Source organism: Muntiacus reevesi, chromosome 6 (genome assembly GCF_963930625.1).
Source record: "Muntiacus reevesi chromosome 6, mMunRee1.1, whole genome shotgun sequence".
Classification (NCBI taxonomy): domain Eukaryota; kingdom Metazoa; phylum Chordata; class Mammalia; order Artiodactyla; family Cervidae; genus Muntiacus; species Muntiacus reevesi.
In genome coordinates this window covers 88659076-88679186 of record NC_089254.1, presented here as the reverse complement: position 1 = coordinate 88679186, position 20111 = coordinate 88659076, and the positions used below count along the sequence as shown (strand labels likewise).

At 45.2% G+C, this 20111-nt stretch overlaps 1 protein-coding gene across 2 annotated transcripts in view; it reads left to right on the top strand.

The window, feature by feature from the left end:
* UBE2H (ubiquitin conjugating enzyme E2 H) overlaps window positions 1-15061 on the top strand; it is a 100611-nt gene extending 85550 nt beyond the window's left edge. For both annotated transcript variants that reach the window (XM_065938792.1, XM_065938793.1), the window contains exons 6-7: window positions 6257-6385; window positions 10703-15061. In XM_065938792.1, the coding sequence (XP_065794864.1) occupies window positions 6257-6385; window positions 10703-10827 (254 nt within the window). In that variant the 3' untranslated portion in view covers window positions 10828-15061. The remainder of the gene's footprint in view (window positions 1-6256; window positions 6386-10702) is intronic.
* Window positions 15062-20111: the final 5050 nt, after the last annotated feature.

The window sequence follows — 20111 nt, the reverse complement described above, 5'->3', positions numbered from 1 at the left end:
TTTGCCATGAAGTGATGGGACCAAATGCCATGATCTTAGTTTTCTGAATGTTGAGTTTTAAGCCAGCTGTTTTGCTCTCTTTCACTTTCATCAAGAGGCTCTCTGGTTCTTTTTCACTTTTGTAACGGTGATGTTATTTGCATATCTGAGGTCATTGATACTTCTCCCTACAGTCTTTGATTCCAGCTTGTACTTCATCCAGCCCAGCATTTCTCGTGATGTACTCTGCATATAAGTTAAATAAGCAGGGTAACAATATACAACCTTGATGTACCCCTTTCCCTATTTGGAACCAGTCTGTTGTTCCATGTCCAGGTCTAACATTGCTTCTTGGCTGCAAACAGATTTCTCAGGAGGCAGATCAAGTGGGCTGGTATTCCCATCTCTTGAAGAATTTTCCACGGTTTGTTGTGATCCACATAGTCAAAGGCTTTGCATCAACTCAATGGACATGAGTTTGAGCAAACTCCTGGAGATAGTGAAGGACAGGGAAGCCTGGTGCGCTGCGGTCCATGGGGTCACAAAGAGTCGGACATGACTAAGCAGCTGAACAACAGAACTGAGCTATGAGTGTTGTAGTATTGTTAACATTAATACTGTAAGATCAGGCTGAAGACTCAGTCCTGATGGACTGCATTTTGTTAAGTGCTGATTTAGTTCAAGGGAAAAGGAAAGCTGTTTGCTCATCATAAACCATACTTCTCAGGGATCTTGGGACTTGCTTTAAAAATTAAGGCATCCAGTAATGGAGTCAGCTGACTGTAATCTCTAGATTGGGTGATCCGTGTCTGGCTGTCTCCATTTCAAAAAGTGAAAGGTTAGTGTTTTTTAAAAGACTTTGGAACTGATCAAAGTTTTTTATTATTAACAGTTCTAGGGGGAAAAAAATTATTATGATGGATTTTTCCAAAGATGAGTATCTTTATTTGATACTTGGTTTATGGTTTATGTCTCTCCTGCCAAAATACTTATCTTGAAAGAAGATATTGTGCACCTCTGCATGTTTGAGAGATGTTTCTTTGGGGAGGACCCTCTCAGTGGTCAGCCATTCTCGGGAGTACTTTACTGCTTTAAAATGGCCATGGCCACAGCATCTTGGCCTTCAAAAGCTGCCACCTTCACCCAACACTGGGCCGCATGCTCTTCTTTTTCTGTTCTTCTGTCTTTAGAGCTGTGACTAAGCACCTCTGTAAAATGGATCAAAAGTATATTACTGTAGGAAGACAGTAATTTTCTTGTGTCTACAAGAAGGAAAAAGCAATAATTGAGGGTTCCTTTATTTGTTTGGAGCAAATACATAGGCAAAGCCATCTATTGATAGCTTGAAAAAAGTAGTGGGGAAGGGTATAAAGTCTTTTCCTGGAACACATGAAGCACCTAGTTATGAGACATGTTGTCTGCAATATTTCTCAAGTCCTGAAACACTTTTGAACTTACAAAGAGTAAAATTTTCAAGTTTTTTTTTTGTTTTGTTTTGTTTCCGTTTGATGGGAACATTCAGCTGTTAATCTTCTGGGGGCAGCGCCTAGAATGCTCATGTGGCAGGAGAGGCCCCCAGTTTACTATGTGTGTGTATCTGTGAATGGCCATGGGCTCCTTCCTGGGGTTGGGCTACCTGAAGAAACACCTGAACATTCTCTGCTTAGAGACCATCCTGTTGGCCTTGAACATACGAGAAAGAAAACCTTCGGGGAGAGGGATGGCCAGAGATGTAGGGAGCTTGTGCCATCATGGTTGAGAACAGCGTTCCTTTAATCCACTAACAGAAGCAGCATAGTGCAAAAGCCCAGGTTTGAAACCCAGTCCCATGGACACCTAACCCCTCTCTCTGCCTCATTTCCCCCATATGTAAAATGGAGATAATAATGGTGCCTACCTCACTGGCTGTAGTGAAACGGAAGAGTGTGTATGTAAAAGTGTTTACAGGGTCTGGCTTGTAGTAAGGGCTGTGTAAGTGTAAATTCTTGCTGCCAGTACTATCACTGTTACTATCATTAGTGTTATTGTAACTCTTCTCTGTGCTGGGATCATGTTTAAGCTGTAAAACTCGGCGTTCACACCCCCTTTTTCCCTCCATTTGCTTGTGTGCTGAGTCACTTCAGTTGTGTTCGTCTCTGTGCGACCCTATGGGCTGCGACCTGCCTGACTCCTGTCAGTGGGATTCTCCAGACAAGAATACTGGAGTGGGTGCCCTCCTTCCAGGGGATCTTCCTGACCCAGGGATCAAACTCGCGTTTCTTATGTCTACCTGCATTGGCAGGTGGGTTCTTTACCACAAGCGCCACCTGGGAAGCCCAGTCCAGGGGATCTTCCCAACCCAGGGATCGAACCCAGGTCTCCTGCATTGTAGGCGGATTCTTTACCATCTGAGCCACCAGGGAAGCCCATGAATACTGGAGTGGGTAGCCCATCCCTTCTCCAGGGGATCTTCCCATTCCAGGAATCGAACTGGAGAACCCAGGTCTCCTGCATTGCAGGTGGATTCTTTACCAGCTGAGCTACCAGCGAAGTCCCTTAATTTGCTTACCTTTTAACATTTTCTACCATTGCCTTGATAACCCACCCACTAAAGGATAAAGAGAGAAAAAGAAAATTTTTTTCAGACTTGTCATGTTTTATTAAATGTTTCAAACATATGTCAAAGTAGAAAGTACATACTTATAGGCAAATGGCTATTTTTAAAGGTTAAAAAAAAAATAAAGTGTTATTTGAAATGTGAAAAGTAGAAATTACAAGCCTGTTGCTTTGACATAACTTTAAAAATGTTCTTATGCATTATACTGTATACATCATTGTAACCCTAGAGAACATAATATTCTACAGACTTTATCTATTCAGCAGTAGAGCATAAGCATTTTTCTCTGACCCTAAGCTTTACAAATAGTTTTCAATGATTTCATACCATCAATAATTATTGGTTTGTTAAATATGTTGCTTCCTTTAAAAAAAATAAAACAGCAGTGAAAAATCCCGCTGGATGGTTGGGGCTATCTTGGAGGATCATTTTTGTTTTCTCTTTTGGTTAAGGATATCCACATTTGTTTTCTGGTATGTGAGAATTTTACTATAATGTGGTTCTTTGGAAAGTTAGCCTCATCAGTAATACTGAGTCCCTGACTTGGGGTTGAAGGTAAACCTGCTCTGCGTCAGTATCTGTACATGAGAATAGGACTGTGCTAGGGGTCCCTGGTGGCTCAGATGGTAAAGAATCCGCCTGCAGTGCAGGAGACCCCAGGTTCAATCCCTGGGTTGGGAAGATGCCCTGGAGAAGGGGATGAATGGCTACCCACTCCAAAATTCTTGCCTGGAGAATTCCATGGACAGAGAAGACTGGCGGGCTACTGTTTATAGGGTCTCAAAGAGTTGGACACGACTGTGTGACTAATACACTTGGCCATCGTGGGACTCTTCATAGATCACTCTCCAGACCTGAGTTGTCCAATATGGGATCTACTAGCCACATGTAGTTATTTAAATTAAGGAGCATTAAATAAAATGAAAAATTCAATCCTCACAGTCAAACCAGCTATATTTCACGTGCTTAGTAGCCACGTTTCTAGTGGCTACCATATTAGTAGTAGATACAGAACATTGTCATCATTGCAGAAAGTTTTACTGAATAGTGCAGTTATAGGCTTTGTTTTGTTTTTCTATTTCTTGTTTTATTGAAGTATAATTGACATATGATTTCAGACGTAGGTGATTTGATGTTTTTATATATGTTGAGAAATGATCACTGCATTAGCCTAGTTAATGTCTGCCACCATACATACTAAATGAAAACTTTTTTTTTTTTTACTTGTGATGAGAACTTCTAAGATCTACTCTCTTAAGTTCAGTTCAGTTGCTCAGTCGTGTCTGACTCTGTGACCCCATGAACCGCAGCACGCCAGGCCTCCCTGTCCATCACCAACTCCCAGAGTTTACTCAAACTCATGTCCATCGAGTCGATGATGCCATCCAGCCATATCATCCTCTGTCGTCCCCTTCTCCTCCTGCCCCCAATCCTTCCCAGCATCAGGGTCTTTTCCAGTGAGTCAACTGTTTGCATGAGGTGGCCGAAGTATTGGAGTTTCAGCTTCAGCATCAGTCCTTCCAATGAACACCCAGGACTGATCTCCTTTAGGATGAACTGGTTGGATCTCCTTGGAGTCCAAGGGACTCTCAAGAGTCTTCTCCAACACCACAGTTCAAAGGCATCAATTCTTTGGCACTCAGCTTTCTTCACAATCCCACTCTCATATCCATACATGACCACTGGAAAAACCATAGCCTTGACTAGACAGACCTTTGTTGGCAAAGTAATGTCTCTGCTTTTTAATATGCTGTCTAGGTTGGTCATAACTTTCCTTCCAAGGAGTAAGTGTCTTTTAATTTCATGGCTGCAATCACCATCTGCTCTCTTAGCAACTTTCAAATATGCAATACAGTATTATTAACTATAGTCACCGTGCTGTACATTACATTCCCAGGACTTAATATTTATTTTATAGCTGAAAATGTATACTTTTTGACACCCTTTCACCCGTTTTGCCCACGTCACATCCACTATCTCTGGCAGCCACCAGTCTGTTAACTATTTGTTTCTTCTTCTTTTTTTTTTAAGATTCCACACATGAGACCATACAGGATTTCTTTGTCTGAATTATTCCACTTAACATAATGCTGTTCAGGTCCATCCATGATGTCATAGAGTTTTTTGAGTGCTCAGTTTTTTAACGTTACAGCGATAAGGGCAATCTGCTTCTTGTAGGATTTTTCTAGAGCAGAAGTCAGCAAAGGTTGGCTGCCTGATTTTGTATGTAAAGGTTTATTGGCACACAGTCACACCCATTTGTTTATCAGTTATCTATGGCTTCTTTTGTGCTGCATGGCAGAGCTGAGTGTTGAGTAGCTGTGACCGACCAAGTGTGGCCCACCAAGCCTAAATTAGTATATGCTCTGGCCCTTTAGAAAAGTTTGCTGACCCCTTTTATCTAGACCAGGGTGTTTCACTGTTGACATTTTGCTCCCAGATAATTATCGTGGAGGGCTGTCCTGTGCACCGTATTGTCAGATGTTTTAGCAGCATCCCCGGCCTCTGTCCACTGGATGCTAGTGGCACCCCAGCCTCCCCTACTTCTTCCCCCATCCAGTTGTGACAACCAGAAATTCCTCTCGACGTTGCTGAGTGGCCGCCGGTGGGCAAAATCGCCCCGGCTGGGAATCACTAAAGTGACGTGGCTTGACAAAACATTCACTCATAATACCACATGAGAACACCCACTCTAAAACACAATCTGTGAAAAGAGCAGAATAAATTGAAAAGTAGTTCCTATGCTACTATTCTTCAGCATTCCCTCCAGAAACAGAAATGTTCTTTATAAAACATGGTGAGTAACTTAGAGTGGGCCGAGAGATGGAAGCACTAAGGTTCCACAGTTCACTGTCTGCTAACTGAGCAGCAAATAGGATGGAAGTTAGAGCATCTCTGAAGTTATGTGGCTGTGTTCAGAGGTTTTCAAGGCCTGCTTCCTTCATAAAACCCTAGATAACTGCAGGGTTTTGTTGTTTTTGCTGTGTATGTAGATGTCATCTGTGTACACCCAGCACCTTATGCTGAATCTGGCAAGAAGGGAGTTAATAATGTTTATTTAAATGAGTATTAATAAAAGGAGTAAGTTGATACTTACCTGTCTTACGATGGTTTATGATTTTAAATGGTCCATATAGTTTTCTACCCTCATTGCCCAGAATAATTGAAAAACTGATTATATTTACCTCCATTAGAAGGAGAATTTTATTTAGTGTCAAAGCCCATAAAATTGTATTCAGTTCTCATAAGACCTAGTGCTTGAATACTTTTCAGAATGGGGATTTCCAAAATCATAGGAAATGTTGATGCTAAGAAATTAACTGCTCACTTTGTAAGAATGTACAGTGCTTATACAGTGTTGGGGTACAAGTTTTAATAAACCTTGTAGTATTTCAGAATTCACAGTTTACAGAGTGGAGTGAATTACAATTGGGACAATTGCCTTTCATAGAGAATATCAAGTGTACCTTTATCTGTTTCTTCAAATTAAAATTACATTTTAAAATTGTATTGAAACGAATATGTAATATAAGTCACATGTAATGGACCACAGTTTTATGGAAAAGTATCCGTGTAGTTAAATATTTTGGAAGGTAAGAAACTTTGACTACTGAAGTCAAATGAATTTTAGGTGAACTTGACATACTTGCCGCACATGACATACTTCTGTTTGTTTTGCAGATCTTACCAATATATTTGAGTCCTTCCTGCCCCAGTTGTTGGCCTATCCCAACCCCATAGATCCTCTCAATGGTGACGCTGCAGCTATGTACCTCCATCGACCAGAAGAATACAAGCAGAAAATTAAAGGTAAGGCAAATAGCTTAGCCTGGAGACAAAAGAACTTAAGTCTGTTAGGTGTTGATCATTAAAAACCCTTCTTAGTTACTCATAATTTTTCTCAGGCCTAAAAAGAGCCAGCTCTGGGCTGGAGCAGAGCTCACTAACCTCTGTAGCTTCAAGGGCCAGAGACACCTTTAGAAAGCTGAAGGTTTCAACAAAAAAGAGGAAGAAGAAAAAAAGCAAAGGCTGAGGAAATGGAGACTTACTGGTTGGTAGTAGCAGACACAGCCCCGCCAGAAATCCCTGTGACCCCCCATCAGGAAGAACTTCTGCCTTCACTTGCTTCCTCTTGTCTTGTAATTTAGAAAATTTACTTGAGAGTAAAGTATTAATTGAAAGGCATAATCTCACATTTTTGAAATAAATGAAATCATCTTGGCCTTTCACGACATCAGTTAACTTTGAGAGTTGGGGAATAATTACTGAATTCATCATTAAATTTTTTTTTATTATATCATTTTACCCATTGAATAAAAATTACCCAACTACCCAAGAACTCTTTTATTGTTCCCATACTGACTTGCTTGCATTTGGGGAAGTTTACATCTAAGGTACTTTCCTCTTCCGCTGCAGGTATTTGTCCCAGGGCTTTGGTGCTGTGGATTTTTCTATTAAAACTTGAAAATGTGCTATTGAAACTGAGATATGTGCAAATGGTAGTAGTGCTAGTTAGCTTATCCTTTAAGATTTAGAATCCTGTTTTCCCATTCTTAAGGGTACATGCAAATGGGATATGAATCTCATTAAAATGAAAATGGGGTTGTGAAAGAGCCGCTAAAGCTACACACAGGGTTACTGGCATTCATAACATTCTTCTACCTCTCTAGATGTTTGAGAACTGTCAAAATGGAAGGTCTAGATACATAAAGTTCTACAAGAAAGGAGAGGCATTCAAAGTCCAGGAAAATAGGCTCTTCTTAACAAATGGCGGTCATTGGTATTTACCCAGGTTTTAGCTTGACTTGTTCATCTGCAGAGCTGCTCAGAATAGGAGCTTCTGCAAAGTGGCCGGCCCCTCCGAGTACATTTGCAAGAGATGGCAGTAGCAATAATTTATGAGAGCCCAGAATGCATAGGTCTTCACTCTCAAATGTGAAAGTATGAGACAGATGGGGTCATCTGGGGCTATTTGTTGAACAGTAGTTTTCCATTTTCTCATTCTTCCCTACTCTTTTAGGGTATTTGGTACTTTTTGTTGAAATAAAATACAAATAAATCTACTCTAATTAACTTACCTAGGTCTCAAGTGCTTTGCCAATTAATATCTAATTTATGTAGCCAGAATATTGACATAGCCAAAGAAACATATATTTCAAGAAAGCATGTATTTCCTTTTCAACCAGAAAAAATTCTGTTACAAGACTATATTACTTTGACATTAAGAATCACTTAGTGTCTGCAACCCACAGATATCTCTATGCAGAGCATATTTCTATAGTTCTTATAGTCATTATGCCTCTCTATTTAGCATTTTTCCTGTTTTAGTACATATCTGCTACAGGAACCTAACCTCCATTTTTATCTTCGAGCAGCAAGCTCCAGCTTAGGGGGCTCTAGATCCAAAGCATTAATTTCACTTTGTGTTTCTTAGTAACCTGAGAAGATCATGACTACCAGACCTGAGCGCACCCCAGCTTCCTACTGTACCTTTATATATATATATATATCTAAAGGTGTACTTATATATCTATATATATTCAAAGGTATATGAATATACCTTTATATATATATATATATATATATATATATATATATATATATATATATATCCCCATCTTTTCTGGTTCCTCCTACAGGAAATAGGAGATCCTGTCTTATTTCTCAGACCCAGTCCCCCCACCAACATGATCTTGTTCTCCATTTATCCCCTTCCTCTTAGCATTGTTAGTCTTCCTCCTCCTCCTGGTTCCCCACCATCCCCAGGCTGTCAGAGGTCTCCCCATGTCAAAAGCCTTCATTTGCTTCTGTGGACTCCTTTAGAAGTCCTGTTGTTTACTTCCCTTAATTTTCAAACTTCTCAGTTCCTTCCCTTAAACTCATGGAATCTAGCTTCTTTTCCCCTCTTCTGCTGAATCTGTGACCCCCTCTCTCCTTAATCATTTGAGTTTTTCTCAAGACCCATTTTCCTCCCTGCAGCTGTGGTATTTTTACCCCTTGCCTTTCTGAGGACTTTTCCCGTCCCAGAGTTCGGTTCGGTCTCTCCCTTCACCGCCCCGCTCCACCTACCCATTAGGAAGCTAATTCACCCCTTACTGCTTCAGTGTCAGCGTAGTTAAGTGTAACCTTTCTTACCGTGCGCATGATTCATAGTTAGTTGGTGCTGTTTTATCTTGTAGATAGCGAACTGTCTGTAGGACAGGACACCACTGGAGCTTTCTAAAGAGTTTCAGATACCCAACTGTATCTGCTTCCTTAGCTGGTCAGGTAGAGTTTTCAACCATGCAGAAAAGCAGAATAACTTAACTATGTACCCACTATCCAACTGTAGCAAAACCTGTACCTTTTGCCTTGTTTGCTTCAGATTTAAGAAAGAAAACAAACTTAGTTCTGTCTGAATGTGTCTCAACATCCCAGCCACTTCCTCCTCCCCAGTGCTTGGGGCGGAGCTGTCTATGCCTTTCCCCTGGGGTGGCATCTCCTGTGCTGCTTCTAGGAGCTGCTTGAAGGTTCAGGGCAGATACTGCCTTCCTGGCTCCCCCTCCGGGACCACAGTCCCTTCCTCCCACATCCCTTTGCTGGCACTTACGCCCTCACTGCTTTTGTGTGCCTCTCCTGCTCCTCAGTGACCTTGCTTTTCATTTCTCTGTCTCCTGAAAAGCCTCCTCCCAGTAAGCCCTTAATATAGGATGGTCTCCTTGAATGCACTGATAGTGTGGAATTACAGCGTCCGAGAGCAATGTCAGTATGCAGCAACTTCTTTCTACAAAGAAACAAAGTAGCCAGCCCATCAGAGAGTAAAAATAAAATTTCTAAGACTTCAGTAAAGGTTTCTCTCACAGTAAGAAGAATTAAGGCAGATTCCTACCTAGCCAGGGGCTTTTGAAATCGTGTTTTCAGAGTAAAATTTCATTGTAATGAATCCGCAGGGGTGTAAGTCAGAAGCCTGCAGACTTTTTCTGTTAAGGACCAGATTTGGTCACATATGGTCTCTGTCACATACTCTTCTTTCCTTTCTTTTTTTTTTTAAACAATCCTTTGAAAATATAAAAAATACTTTTCACTGACCCTGCACCGAATCCTTCAGACTTGGCCCATTTACCTTCTCTTCTCATCACCACCACTCCAGAGGAGGAACAGCCAGCGTAAGGACACGAGGATCTGTTTTTCTGGGTGGGAGTCTGTCCTGCCCTTTCATATTATGTGTAGGCTATTTACTTGAAAACCATCTGCAGCTGGAGCTTTTAGGAAAAGTTTAACTGTTTATTCAGCAGTTCTTCACACTTTTTGAACCAGCAGATTCAGCCTAGGCTACAACAGCGTAAATCTTCAGGTAAATAAATGAATAGGTGGTGAAGTCACACTCAGGCTCTCTGTGTCCCCAGATAGCAGCTCATTCCTGAGCAGATCGAGAGACTGTTTTCACCCACTGCTTCAAAACCTGACAGGCAGGATCTGTTTAGACTAAAACCTACTTCTAAAATAATAGATTTGGGCTGACTGTAATTACATAACTGCAACCCTGAAAAATGACGGGGGATTTCCTTATACATGACTATGAAATCATAATTAGCCCTGTTCTGTCTGGGGAGGGCGGGGGGAGCAGTGAATAGTTTTATGAACATAGGAAGTAAAAAGAAAGTGTGGGGTTTGCAATTCCCTGGTTCATCAAGTGTGGAGGAGTGCAGCTATATCAGTAGACAGCAAGGAGAGCGGGAGAGCGCCCTAGCCGGAGGACTGGGGCCGGGACGTCTGCCAGCTGTCCTGAGCCTTGCTGCCGATTCCAGGGGTGGTCAGCTCTCTCATACATGCCCAGGGGGAGGTGATGGCCCACGGGAGATGTGAGGGTGGTGTTGCAGTGCCTCTGTTCCCCTGCACATCAAGTGTTCAGCTCTGCCTGTCTTACCAAGGGGGCAAAATGCATAACATCCAAAGACATCTCCCTGTGCAGTTTCCCCCTTTGCTTACACTCTAGTGACTATAATAACTGTCATCTTTGTCAGTCTGTCCCCCCACGCCTGCAGCACAGGGAGAGTGTGACGCTCCCTTGGACTCGGCAGCTTTGGGGGTCACTGAAGCACATGCCCGCCCGCTTACTGTGTTTTCTCTTCCCCACCCCCCATGCAGAGTACATCCAGAAATATGCAACGGAGGAGGCACTGAAAGAGCAGGAAGAGGGCACCGGAGACAGCTCATCGGAGAGTTCTATGTCTGACTTTTCGGAAGACGAGGCCCAGGATATGGAGTTGTAGTAGAAAAAGCACCTGCTTTTCAGAAAGACTATTATTTCCTAACCATGAGAAGCAGACTATAATATTCATATTTAAACAAAGCAATTTTTTTTATTACTAAACAAGGTTTTTATGAATAATAGCATTGATATATATATATTATATATCACCCTTTAGATCTTGATTTCTTGGTCATTTCTCAACCTGAGGTGCATAGCATATTCCCACATTCCATTTTGGTAGCAATATGCGGTCCGAATGCATGCATTGATAAGTTCATTTGGCCAAGTCAGCCTGTGTGCTACTGAACTGTAAAAAGGAATAGCCGCTCTGATAGATAGGCCTGAGTCAAAATAACAGGAAAAAGTTGCTTCTTTTATTGATGGTTCCAAAGAAACAAACCAAAACCAACCAGCTCTCAGACACGAAGATAGAATAGTGCTTTTTCAAAACGGAAAGGAAAAAATTGGGGAGGAAGAGGCCTGCTGTGGGAGCATTCAGAGCCTGCCACGTCAGGATCAGAGCTGCTCCTTCCTGTGCGTCCCAGGTGGCCCCACTTCTGTGGAGCAACAGTATAAAACAGGGAGCTCTTTGGAGTATGAAACTTAAAATGATTTTTTTCGACTTGGATTTTAAGTACATTTTTATATGTAGATTTCTGCCCTTCTTGCTACCAGGCCCTGCAGCCACAAGTGTTTTGTTTTGTTTTTTTTGCTTTGGAGAACCTTTTGGAAATGGTTTTGCTGAATCTGATTCTTTTTTCTTGGGGGTAGAACTTATATTCCAGACCATTTTTTGAGAGGACAGGACAGGAGGAGAAAAGTGACTGGGAAGAAGCTTCCTCTCACGCGGCAGAGTCCGCCCTCGTCGTGCTGTTGGCCACTGTGAGACCGCTGCCCTGGACTGAGAGCTTTAACTTTGAGGATGCTCGTGGGGGTTTTGTTTCGAGGTTTTGGGTTGTTGGTGGTTGTTTTTTTTTTTTTTTTTTTTTTAATTTTGGTGTGTGTGCGTGTGTGTGTATCGTGCTTAGGTTGCACATTTAATCTTCACCTTCCAAGAGATGGCGTCCCCCTTGGACAGCCGCTCAGCGGACCGTTAGACTCGGGAAGAAGACCCTGCTGGCGGCTGTGCCTCCTGGGTCCTCTCACTCACGTTTTGACTGTCTGTTTCCTTCTGCTGGCGCTCTTGACAGCAGCCTGAGTCACCATCTGCCTGTGGAAATGGGAACCGGGTATTGTAGACCCAGCACACATAGTAAATTTATAATGAGTAATAATCGGAACAAATAAAGGTTCTTGTACCCAAAGTGACTCTCCATAGGAAAAACAGCTTTTTTTTTTTTTTTCTGAGTGAGACTGAATAGGAGGAAAGGATTCAGAAATACGATGTAGAACAGGTTTTGAAGGAAGAGAGTTTTCTCTCCTGTGTATGTTAAAAGGAAATCAGACAGTTTCAATGCCTGCTAATCAAATGTTTACTCAGCTAACCATGTGTCCAGGTTGCTGGCAGAGTTTCTTTCCGATCTGAGTGTTGCCTGCTGAATTTGGAGAACTTCAGACAGTAGCTCTGGGGAGTTTTGCTTTTGCTTTTTGCCACAACCAATAGGACAATAGCAGAATTAGCCGATCCTAAAATCTCCTAAAGATGATTTTTGAATGTCCTACTGGGAGAATTTAATCTTTCTTTTTGATATGTATTTTTAGTTTAGAAGTGCTATATTCCACAAGATATGAGTCATTGAAGTTGGAAGATACCCTATCTTTTTTATTCAGAAAGCACAATCACTCTTTTCTTTGAAAATCTATATAAAGTACAACCTGTTTTTAGCATGATTATTTTCCTAAATAAAAAGCAAATAATTTACTTATGTTAATTACGGGCATGAAGCAAAAGGTTTTCTTAAAAAAAATTAAAAGTGCAGTTAAGTAGGGCTGTGGTTAGTTCATGTACTGAGTTATCTCTCTAGCATTTGTGGCTTGTTGGAAGGGTAGTATTAACTATTTAACATGTAATGGTGTACTTTAACTCTTATCTAGCACGTTGTCTTCTCATTACTTTGGGGGAGGGAGGGTCTCTGCTGGCACTGTCTAACTTGCTTACCTGCTGAATTAGCAGTTTGCTTGTGCTATAACCGTAATCTGTAGGTGCGACTTAGGGTAGGCTTAAAGTACTGGGTGGTGATTTGAGTTCAAACAATAAAAAATTGTATTTTTTCAATATTGTATAAACAATAGTGTTCTAATTACCTTTTGGGGAAAAAAAATAATGTTCAGATAGAAATTGCTTTTAATCTTGTCAGAAAACAAACAAACAAAACTAGTAGAAGCAAGTTTAGGGAAGGTACGCGAGCAGGGCCACAGCTCTACTCCCCAACTTCAATCCATGTTGATCTGACAAAAAGACACCAGCCAGCTCGCCTGCACTCGAGACCACCAGCGCTAGGAGTCTGGTGGTGCAGAATTTCCCAGCTGGAGATTTGTCGGGGGCAGTTGCAGGGGTTCAGACGCTGATATGAGTGTGGCTGCAGTGTGTGTGTGTGTGTGTGCACGTGTGCGCGCGCACGCCCACCCAAGTCTGTGTGGTGACGGTGCCTTTAGGCGTCTCTGTGAGCACTAGAAGCTCCTGGAATAGCTGCCCGCGTCGTGCTGAGCCCCGGCCTCTGTTCAGGTCTGTGCTTTCTGGGCGCTCACCTTGGCCCCGTGCATGTATGTGTTGGGCTCTGTGTGGAGTTTTCCTCTCCACGGGGAAGCTGACTTTTGATAAGTTGAAGAGATTCCCTTTTTACACTAACTTTTGTCCCTTCCCTGTGCCTGAGAAGGGTAGGAGAAGAAGCTGGAAGAGGGCCTGGCTGTGATTCTGAGGCCTCGACTGACAGTCGAGTGAGTCTGCAGCAAGGGGTGGTGTGACACCAAAAGCTTTTTTCCACGTTGTCCCATCACAACACTCCTGAGAAGCATCCAGAGCCCCTCAGAAAGGCTGCACGTTGTTAAAGGTGGTGGTGGCAGATCAGAGCTGCTTCCGGCAGTTTCCCTTCTCTTCTTTAGTACCCCTCACTTTTGAAATCCTACCTTGCGGTTTATCAGCACAAAGCATTCTTTGCCCCTGTTCAAATGACCGAGCTCCATCTCTCACCAAACACACCAAAACGAGATGGCTGCACCACGGCCCACTGCCCTCCAACCTCCCCAGCACCGGGGCCTCACGGGTTGCATTTAATGGTAGCCAACCTAGACACTGGCATTTATGCATTTTTGTCTTCAATTGTATCACCCTCCTTGAAGTTACTGTGCAGGTTACCAGCGTTTCGAATTAGTGAGATAATTATCAGAAGTTGCCATATATCTCTGCAGTACCTAACATTTTTTTTCCACTCCAAAAGCGGTTCTAATTGCCAACAGGCTGATCTAAGCTCCAGAAGAGTGTCTCCCTTTGAAGGAATCAATCTTTCCCCCTCACAAGGCTCCCAGAAGCCCCAGTTGGCCTTGACCTGACACTTTTTTTTTATTAGGCGTCCTGTTGGGATGGCCGAGAATCATGAAAAACAGATCCTCTGGCTAGCCTCCATGGTGAAGTTGTTAGACACCAACTTTCTGGCAACTAGGGTTTGATTTTTAAATGGCATGTGACCCTTCTGTGTTCTAGGGACTCAATCAGAAAAGTGAAAGCCATTAACAAAAGTTAGTAAGAGTTTTATTCATCTCATCAACTTCCTGCCTGGGTTCACAGCCTTACTGACTGAATGAAATCAAATCATTTCCGATCGGACGCAAAGACCTGCATTTCTTTGGACTTCTGAATCCATGTTCACGTTTTCTCTGGCCACTGAACACCTTGGAGATTCCATTAGGGACTGGATGGAGTGGAGGCCCCTTGGGGGAGGGGGAGTAAGTCCTCAGGTGTGCAGGCTCTCCACTCACCTGAGGAAGGGCCAGGACTCTTAAGTCAGCAAATAATCGTCTTGGCTGTGGGCTTGGGAAGAAATGGCCATTATTTACTGATTGTATTTGGTACATATTGTGTGATACTTGAAGAGATAAAAGGGATTTACCAGCCCTTAATTGAAATCTAAGCTTTTTATCACTTTTTTTTTCCTTGCCCCCTCTCCTCCCTTCCACCTTTCTCCTTGCATTGTGATGATCTAGTAGGCACTTCTGTCAACAGGACAAATGCCTCTTCTGACTATAACCTCTTAATAGTTGTGTATAATGAAAACTGTAAACTTTTTTTAAATAAAATGTGTATATACCTTGGCAAATGGCTGGACCTTGATCAATAAGATAATAGCCCCTGTGATTACTGATCCCAATTTTTTTTAAAAAAAACTTCCGCCCTGTTCTTCTGGCTCCTTTGAGCAGCAGACATTGACTTTTTTTTTAACTGAGAATTTCTTACAAGGCAAATGACTGGGTTAGTTTGGGAAGGGAGGGTCGTGTATAGGCAGTAGAAACTGCCTACAGAGCCCTGTCCCTACACCTGGAGTGGCAGGTGACTGCCGGCTGTAAACAGGGCTGTCTTTGAGGCTTTTCTACTAACGCCTTGAAAAACCATCTGTTCCGTGGGCTGGAGGACCGGGCCTAAACCCATGTGATTCAGCAGGTGTGGCTCCAGCGTTGTTCTTCAGCCCAAACCTCTAGACCTGGTTAACTAATGCTGAGCAAAAGGCACCCCCTTGGCCTGGAGTTCACAGGCAGCAGGGCTTCCTGCCAGGGCTCATCTGCCTCAACAAGGAAGGCAGGAAGCAGTGGGTGTTGGGTCGGAAACTGGATTAGCCCAGCTGGATTAGCCCGACATTTCAACTCTTTTTCTAAAGCACTTGTCCGCATCGGCCAGCAGGTGGCGATGTTTCCTCGTTAGTCCTACGCTGGATTAAGTTCAAAGACCCTATAAAGGGTCTTTGGCGACATGCCCTCATCCCCCCAACTCTCTTGCACTGTTTTCTCCTTACTCATCTTCCCCACACTTTTTCCCTCACTGCATCCCAGTGCATTCGACTGTAGGCACAGCTTTTTATCTACTAGTGAGGAGGGCAGGACCACCTAGGAACCCTGCTCTGGTGCCAGCAAGCATCTCAAGCTCCCCTGGCTGCCCGCAGTGCTCAGATACAAAACAGTCGACAGCAGGCTCTGACAGCTCGCTAACTTCTCAGCCAGGGTAGTAGGGGACCGAAGAACTGGACCACCACTGTGAGTCCTGGTCCCATCTCGTCTGTTGAAACCAGCTGTGTGGCCTTGAGCTCCGTGGACCTCAGTTTCATCTGTAACATCAAGTCCCTAAACTGATAGACTTTGACTGACACTTTATGACTCAGAACTCCATCCAGGCTCTGAAATGATATCACATCTTAGTATCCTGAGAGAAGAAGATGTATCGACCTGAGAAAACACCAAGGTTTCAAGACCAGAGGTTAGAGGTTTTAGACCCAAAGACCTTCAGGAGTTTAGAGCACCCATTTTCGAGCTGAAAGAATTAAGGGTCATGTGAACCAGCATCCTGTTGATAACCACATAGGCAGCTGCTGTAAAAAAACCCCATGAGGACTCTCAGTGCATCCAGTGCTTGGCTCCCCCACCCACCATAATCTCACCCAGCATCACTTACCTCTCAGCCTCAGTCCAGTTGCTTCCTGAGTGGCAAGGGGCTTTTTGCTGCCTGCCTGAGGCACTGCCCCTTTCCTGAGAAAGGGGAATGCGGGGTTTCTGAAGTACATTGTCCTGGAACAGAATGTTTCGGGCTCAGAGTCCCTTATGTTCACTTTAAACTCTTATCTCCAAAGGTTGCTCTCTACCTCAGGGAATAGATTTCTGTGACTCTGGACCCTGATGTTTTCTGCTCCCCACCTAGTACCACGGCAAAGGGCATTGGACTGGCTCCCGCAGTCCTTGGATCTGCAAGGTCCTGGTGGCCTGGGAGCCACTTGACAGACCAAGCAGCCTTGTTGGGGGGAGCTCACAGGCTTCTCTGGAATCCAAACACCCCCAGTGAGCCTGGGACAATCTACCTGGGGCCAAGACGGCTCCCCAGTGCCTCACATTGTAGGGTTTGTGCACTCATAACTGCTTAGAACCGCAGTTATGCATACTAGGGATTTGTTAGGAGGTAAAAGGAGCCGGAGCATGTCCCCTCTCACTGTGTGTGTGCGAGTGTGTGTGTAGACCCATATAGTGAAGGATGTTTATTTTTCAAAGGGGTTGGGGCACTTGTGTGAACCTGGACTCCTCAGAGCACTTTGGGGCTCAAATTTGGCTTCTAGTGTCAAATGACTGAGGTGGCAGGAACAGACTTGGCCTCCCTAAAAGAAAAAATTGGCCCTTCTGGCCGCCCCATCATTGATGATTAACCTGGGAAGGGGCAGCTGGGTTGCTGGTGGGTTCTGGCCTTCCGCTCTCGCTCAGCTCCCCTTCCCTCGGTTCCTATCACCCAAGTCAGCCAGCACTGAGCAAGCAGCTCGCTTTGAGAAGCTTCAGGCCAAGTTCTGTTCTCTCCAGCTCTGTACACAGTGGGTCAGGTGCCTGCGAATGCGCATGTAAAAGTGTACATTAAAGTTAAGCTTTTAAAAGATGCACTTCGACAGATTTCCTCCAAAGAAGTCTGTGCTGCTGACAAAAGGACATTCCAGAGACCCGTGGAGGTCTTACACAGTGCCCTCCTGCGGACATAACCACCATGAGCTGTGACCCTTGGGGGCTTCCCCATGCCATCCTCATACTGACCTTAGAAGCCCCTCAGGAAGTAAACCAGCCCTTGGCCCCGCTTCGCACTAACTCCTTGTGAGGTGCCAAGAGACCTGGGCACACAGTGTGTGGCATGACCCATGCTGGACCCACATCTGCAGGTCATCGACAAGTGTTCCTTCTGTGCCTGGCTGGGTCTGTGGGCACCTGGGTCTCTGTGAGTCTCATTCTGCCACCTGGGGCTCCTTCAGGATGCCTCCTGGTTGACCCCGTGAGCCTAGTTGGCCTGTCCAGAGACCCTGTGGGCTTGATCCGTGAGGGTCAGGGCCTTTCCTCACACACATCCCCATTTCCACTGATAGCAGTGTCCCCAGCCTCTGGGCCCTGCAGTGGAGTCAGAAAACTCAGATTGAAACCTAGAGCAGAAATATAAAAATAGAGTACCATCTACATCAATAATTTAAAATTTTCTAGTAACTACATTTCTTTAAAAAAAAAAAAGTAATGTTTTATTTAACTCGATATATCCAAAATATTATTTCAATGTGTAATGACTATTTAAGAATGCATAATATATTTTGCATTCTTATTACGGTGCTAACTCTTTGAAATCCAGTGGGTGTTTCACATAGCACATCTCAATCTGGACGCTTACATTTGCAACATTAGAAAAAAAAAAAAAAAAAGAGTCCTGCCAAAACAAAGTTGGGTTACAGAAAAATGTACCCTGCTGGTTTTGAAATAGTTAATTACAATCAAATAAGATGAAAAATTCAGTTTCTCAGTCACCACCTGGCACGGGCTCAAGAGCCACAAGTGGCTGGTGGCCACCCACTGGACCGCGCCCCTGGACGGCTCCGGGTGGAGGAGGAATTTTTAGGACAAGCGAACAAATCACAAGAGACTTCACGGGGCGCAGAACCCAGACCCGCACACCCAGACCCGAGGAGAGTGTTCTGGGATCGTGCGGATCCCGCTGCGGGATCGTGGGCGAATCATGGCAGCGGCCGGGGTGGGGGCGACCCTCGGGGTCGGGCCCGCGGCCACGGGGTCGTGGTTTCCAGGACGCGAGGGCGCCCCCGGCCGTTCGCCCCGCCGCGCGCCGCTGGCTGGAACCCGCGACCCCAAGCCACAGTCACTCCGTGGACTCGCAGGTGTCCCCTTCGGGGACGGAAGTGGCTCCTCCCTGCTCCTCGAGCCTGGGGACTCCGCCGCGGCCAGCGCGGAGGGGCGCGGCCCACCCCTGGCCACCCTAGCGTGTCCCGCCTCCGGCACTAGAGGGCGCGCGAGCCTTGCGCTGCGGCCTCGGCTCCGGACAGACCCGCCCTTCAGCCCGTGTGCCCGCCCAGCCGGCCGAGGTGGGACCGGGAGACCCGCGATGCTCCGCGGTTGCCAGGAGGAAAAGCAGTGAGGTCACCAAATGTGAGCCTGGGATATGGCCCTCCCCTCCCCCGGTGTCCCCCGTTGGTGCCACAGAGGCCGCCCCCTGGCTCCCCGTCTCTGGCCCGGATCGTCCCTGCCCATCTCAGTAGGAGCCAGAGCCTCCCAGCCTGACTGTCGCCTTAGCCGTGGCTCCCGGTGGCCAGCGACAGATGAAACTGCTTAAGTAAGCAGCGGCTTGTTGGAAGGTCAAGGTGGGGCCCCAGAATTCCGGGGGCGGGGGCGGGGTGCTGTATGACCAGGCTTGGGATGTGAAAGGAGCTGAGGGACTTTGGAGATCGGCCTCAAGAGCAACCCGGCCAGAACAAGTGCACTGTAACAAAAGGCGGGGCCAGGCAACCTGAATCTAAACATCCCTCCTCTCTGCATCACCTGCTGAAAACAGGAAAGCCCCAGCGAAAGCCAGGACCCTGTGCTAGTGGGTGGGGGCCCAGAGGTAGGGATATAAGCCTCTTCAAACGTGATCCCTTCAGGGAAAGAGCCTCCAGAGCAGACAGGGAATTCAGCACAGAGGTGCCAAAGGCCAGGTGCGTACATTACCACTGTGCCAGCCACTCTCCAAACCTTCTGCTACTCTCAACCTCCCCAACTGACCTTTGGGGCAGGGAGGAATAAAACTCTACAAAGAACTACAAACCACGAAGAGGGGACTTCCTGGAAGAGAGAATTTGATCCAGCCTGGCTGGATGGGGAGGGATTGTATAAAGAGAGAAAGCCCAGAGCGGCCCAGGTAAGGAGTGACCAAGGGTGTCTAAGGAGGTGGGAATAGATATGGGGGGAAGATAGAGGAGGTGTCTCAGAGCTCTGGTTGGCCTTGAGGTATGGAGCGAAAGGAGCTTGAATGGGCTTGGGGCCAAGTCAGCCATCAGAGGCACAAAACGAAAACACATAGACAGAGAACAGTGGTCGGGGCCTGAAGAATTCCCCAGCAGCAAGAGAACTGGGCAAGGAGGGACAGTGACACAGCCTGCAGGGGCAGGTGGGGCTAGGGGTGCTGGGGGCTGGAGGATAAGAGAGGCTTGAGGATGTTACTTCTGAGACTCAGTGGAAGACCACAACCTCCACCTTGAGTGCCCTGTCTTGCTCTGTCTTTCCATCTTGGCACTCTTGCTCTGGAGGAGCGGGGAGTCACCTCATGTGTTTTGAGCTGTCCTGTACAGACTGGTTCCGAATAGGAAGAGGAGTGCATCAAGG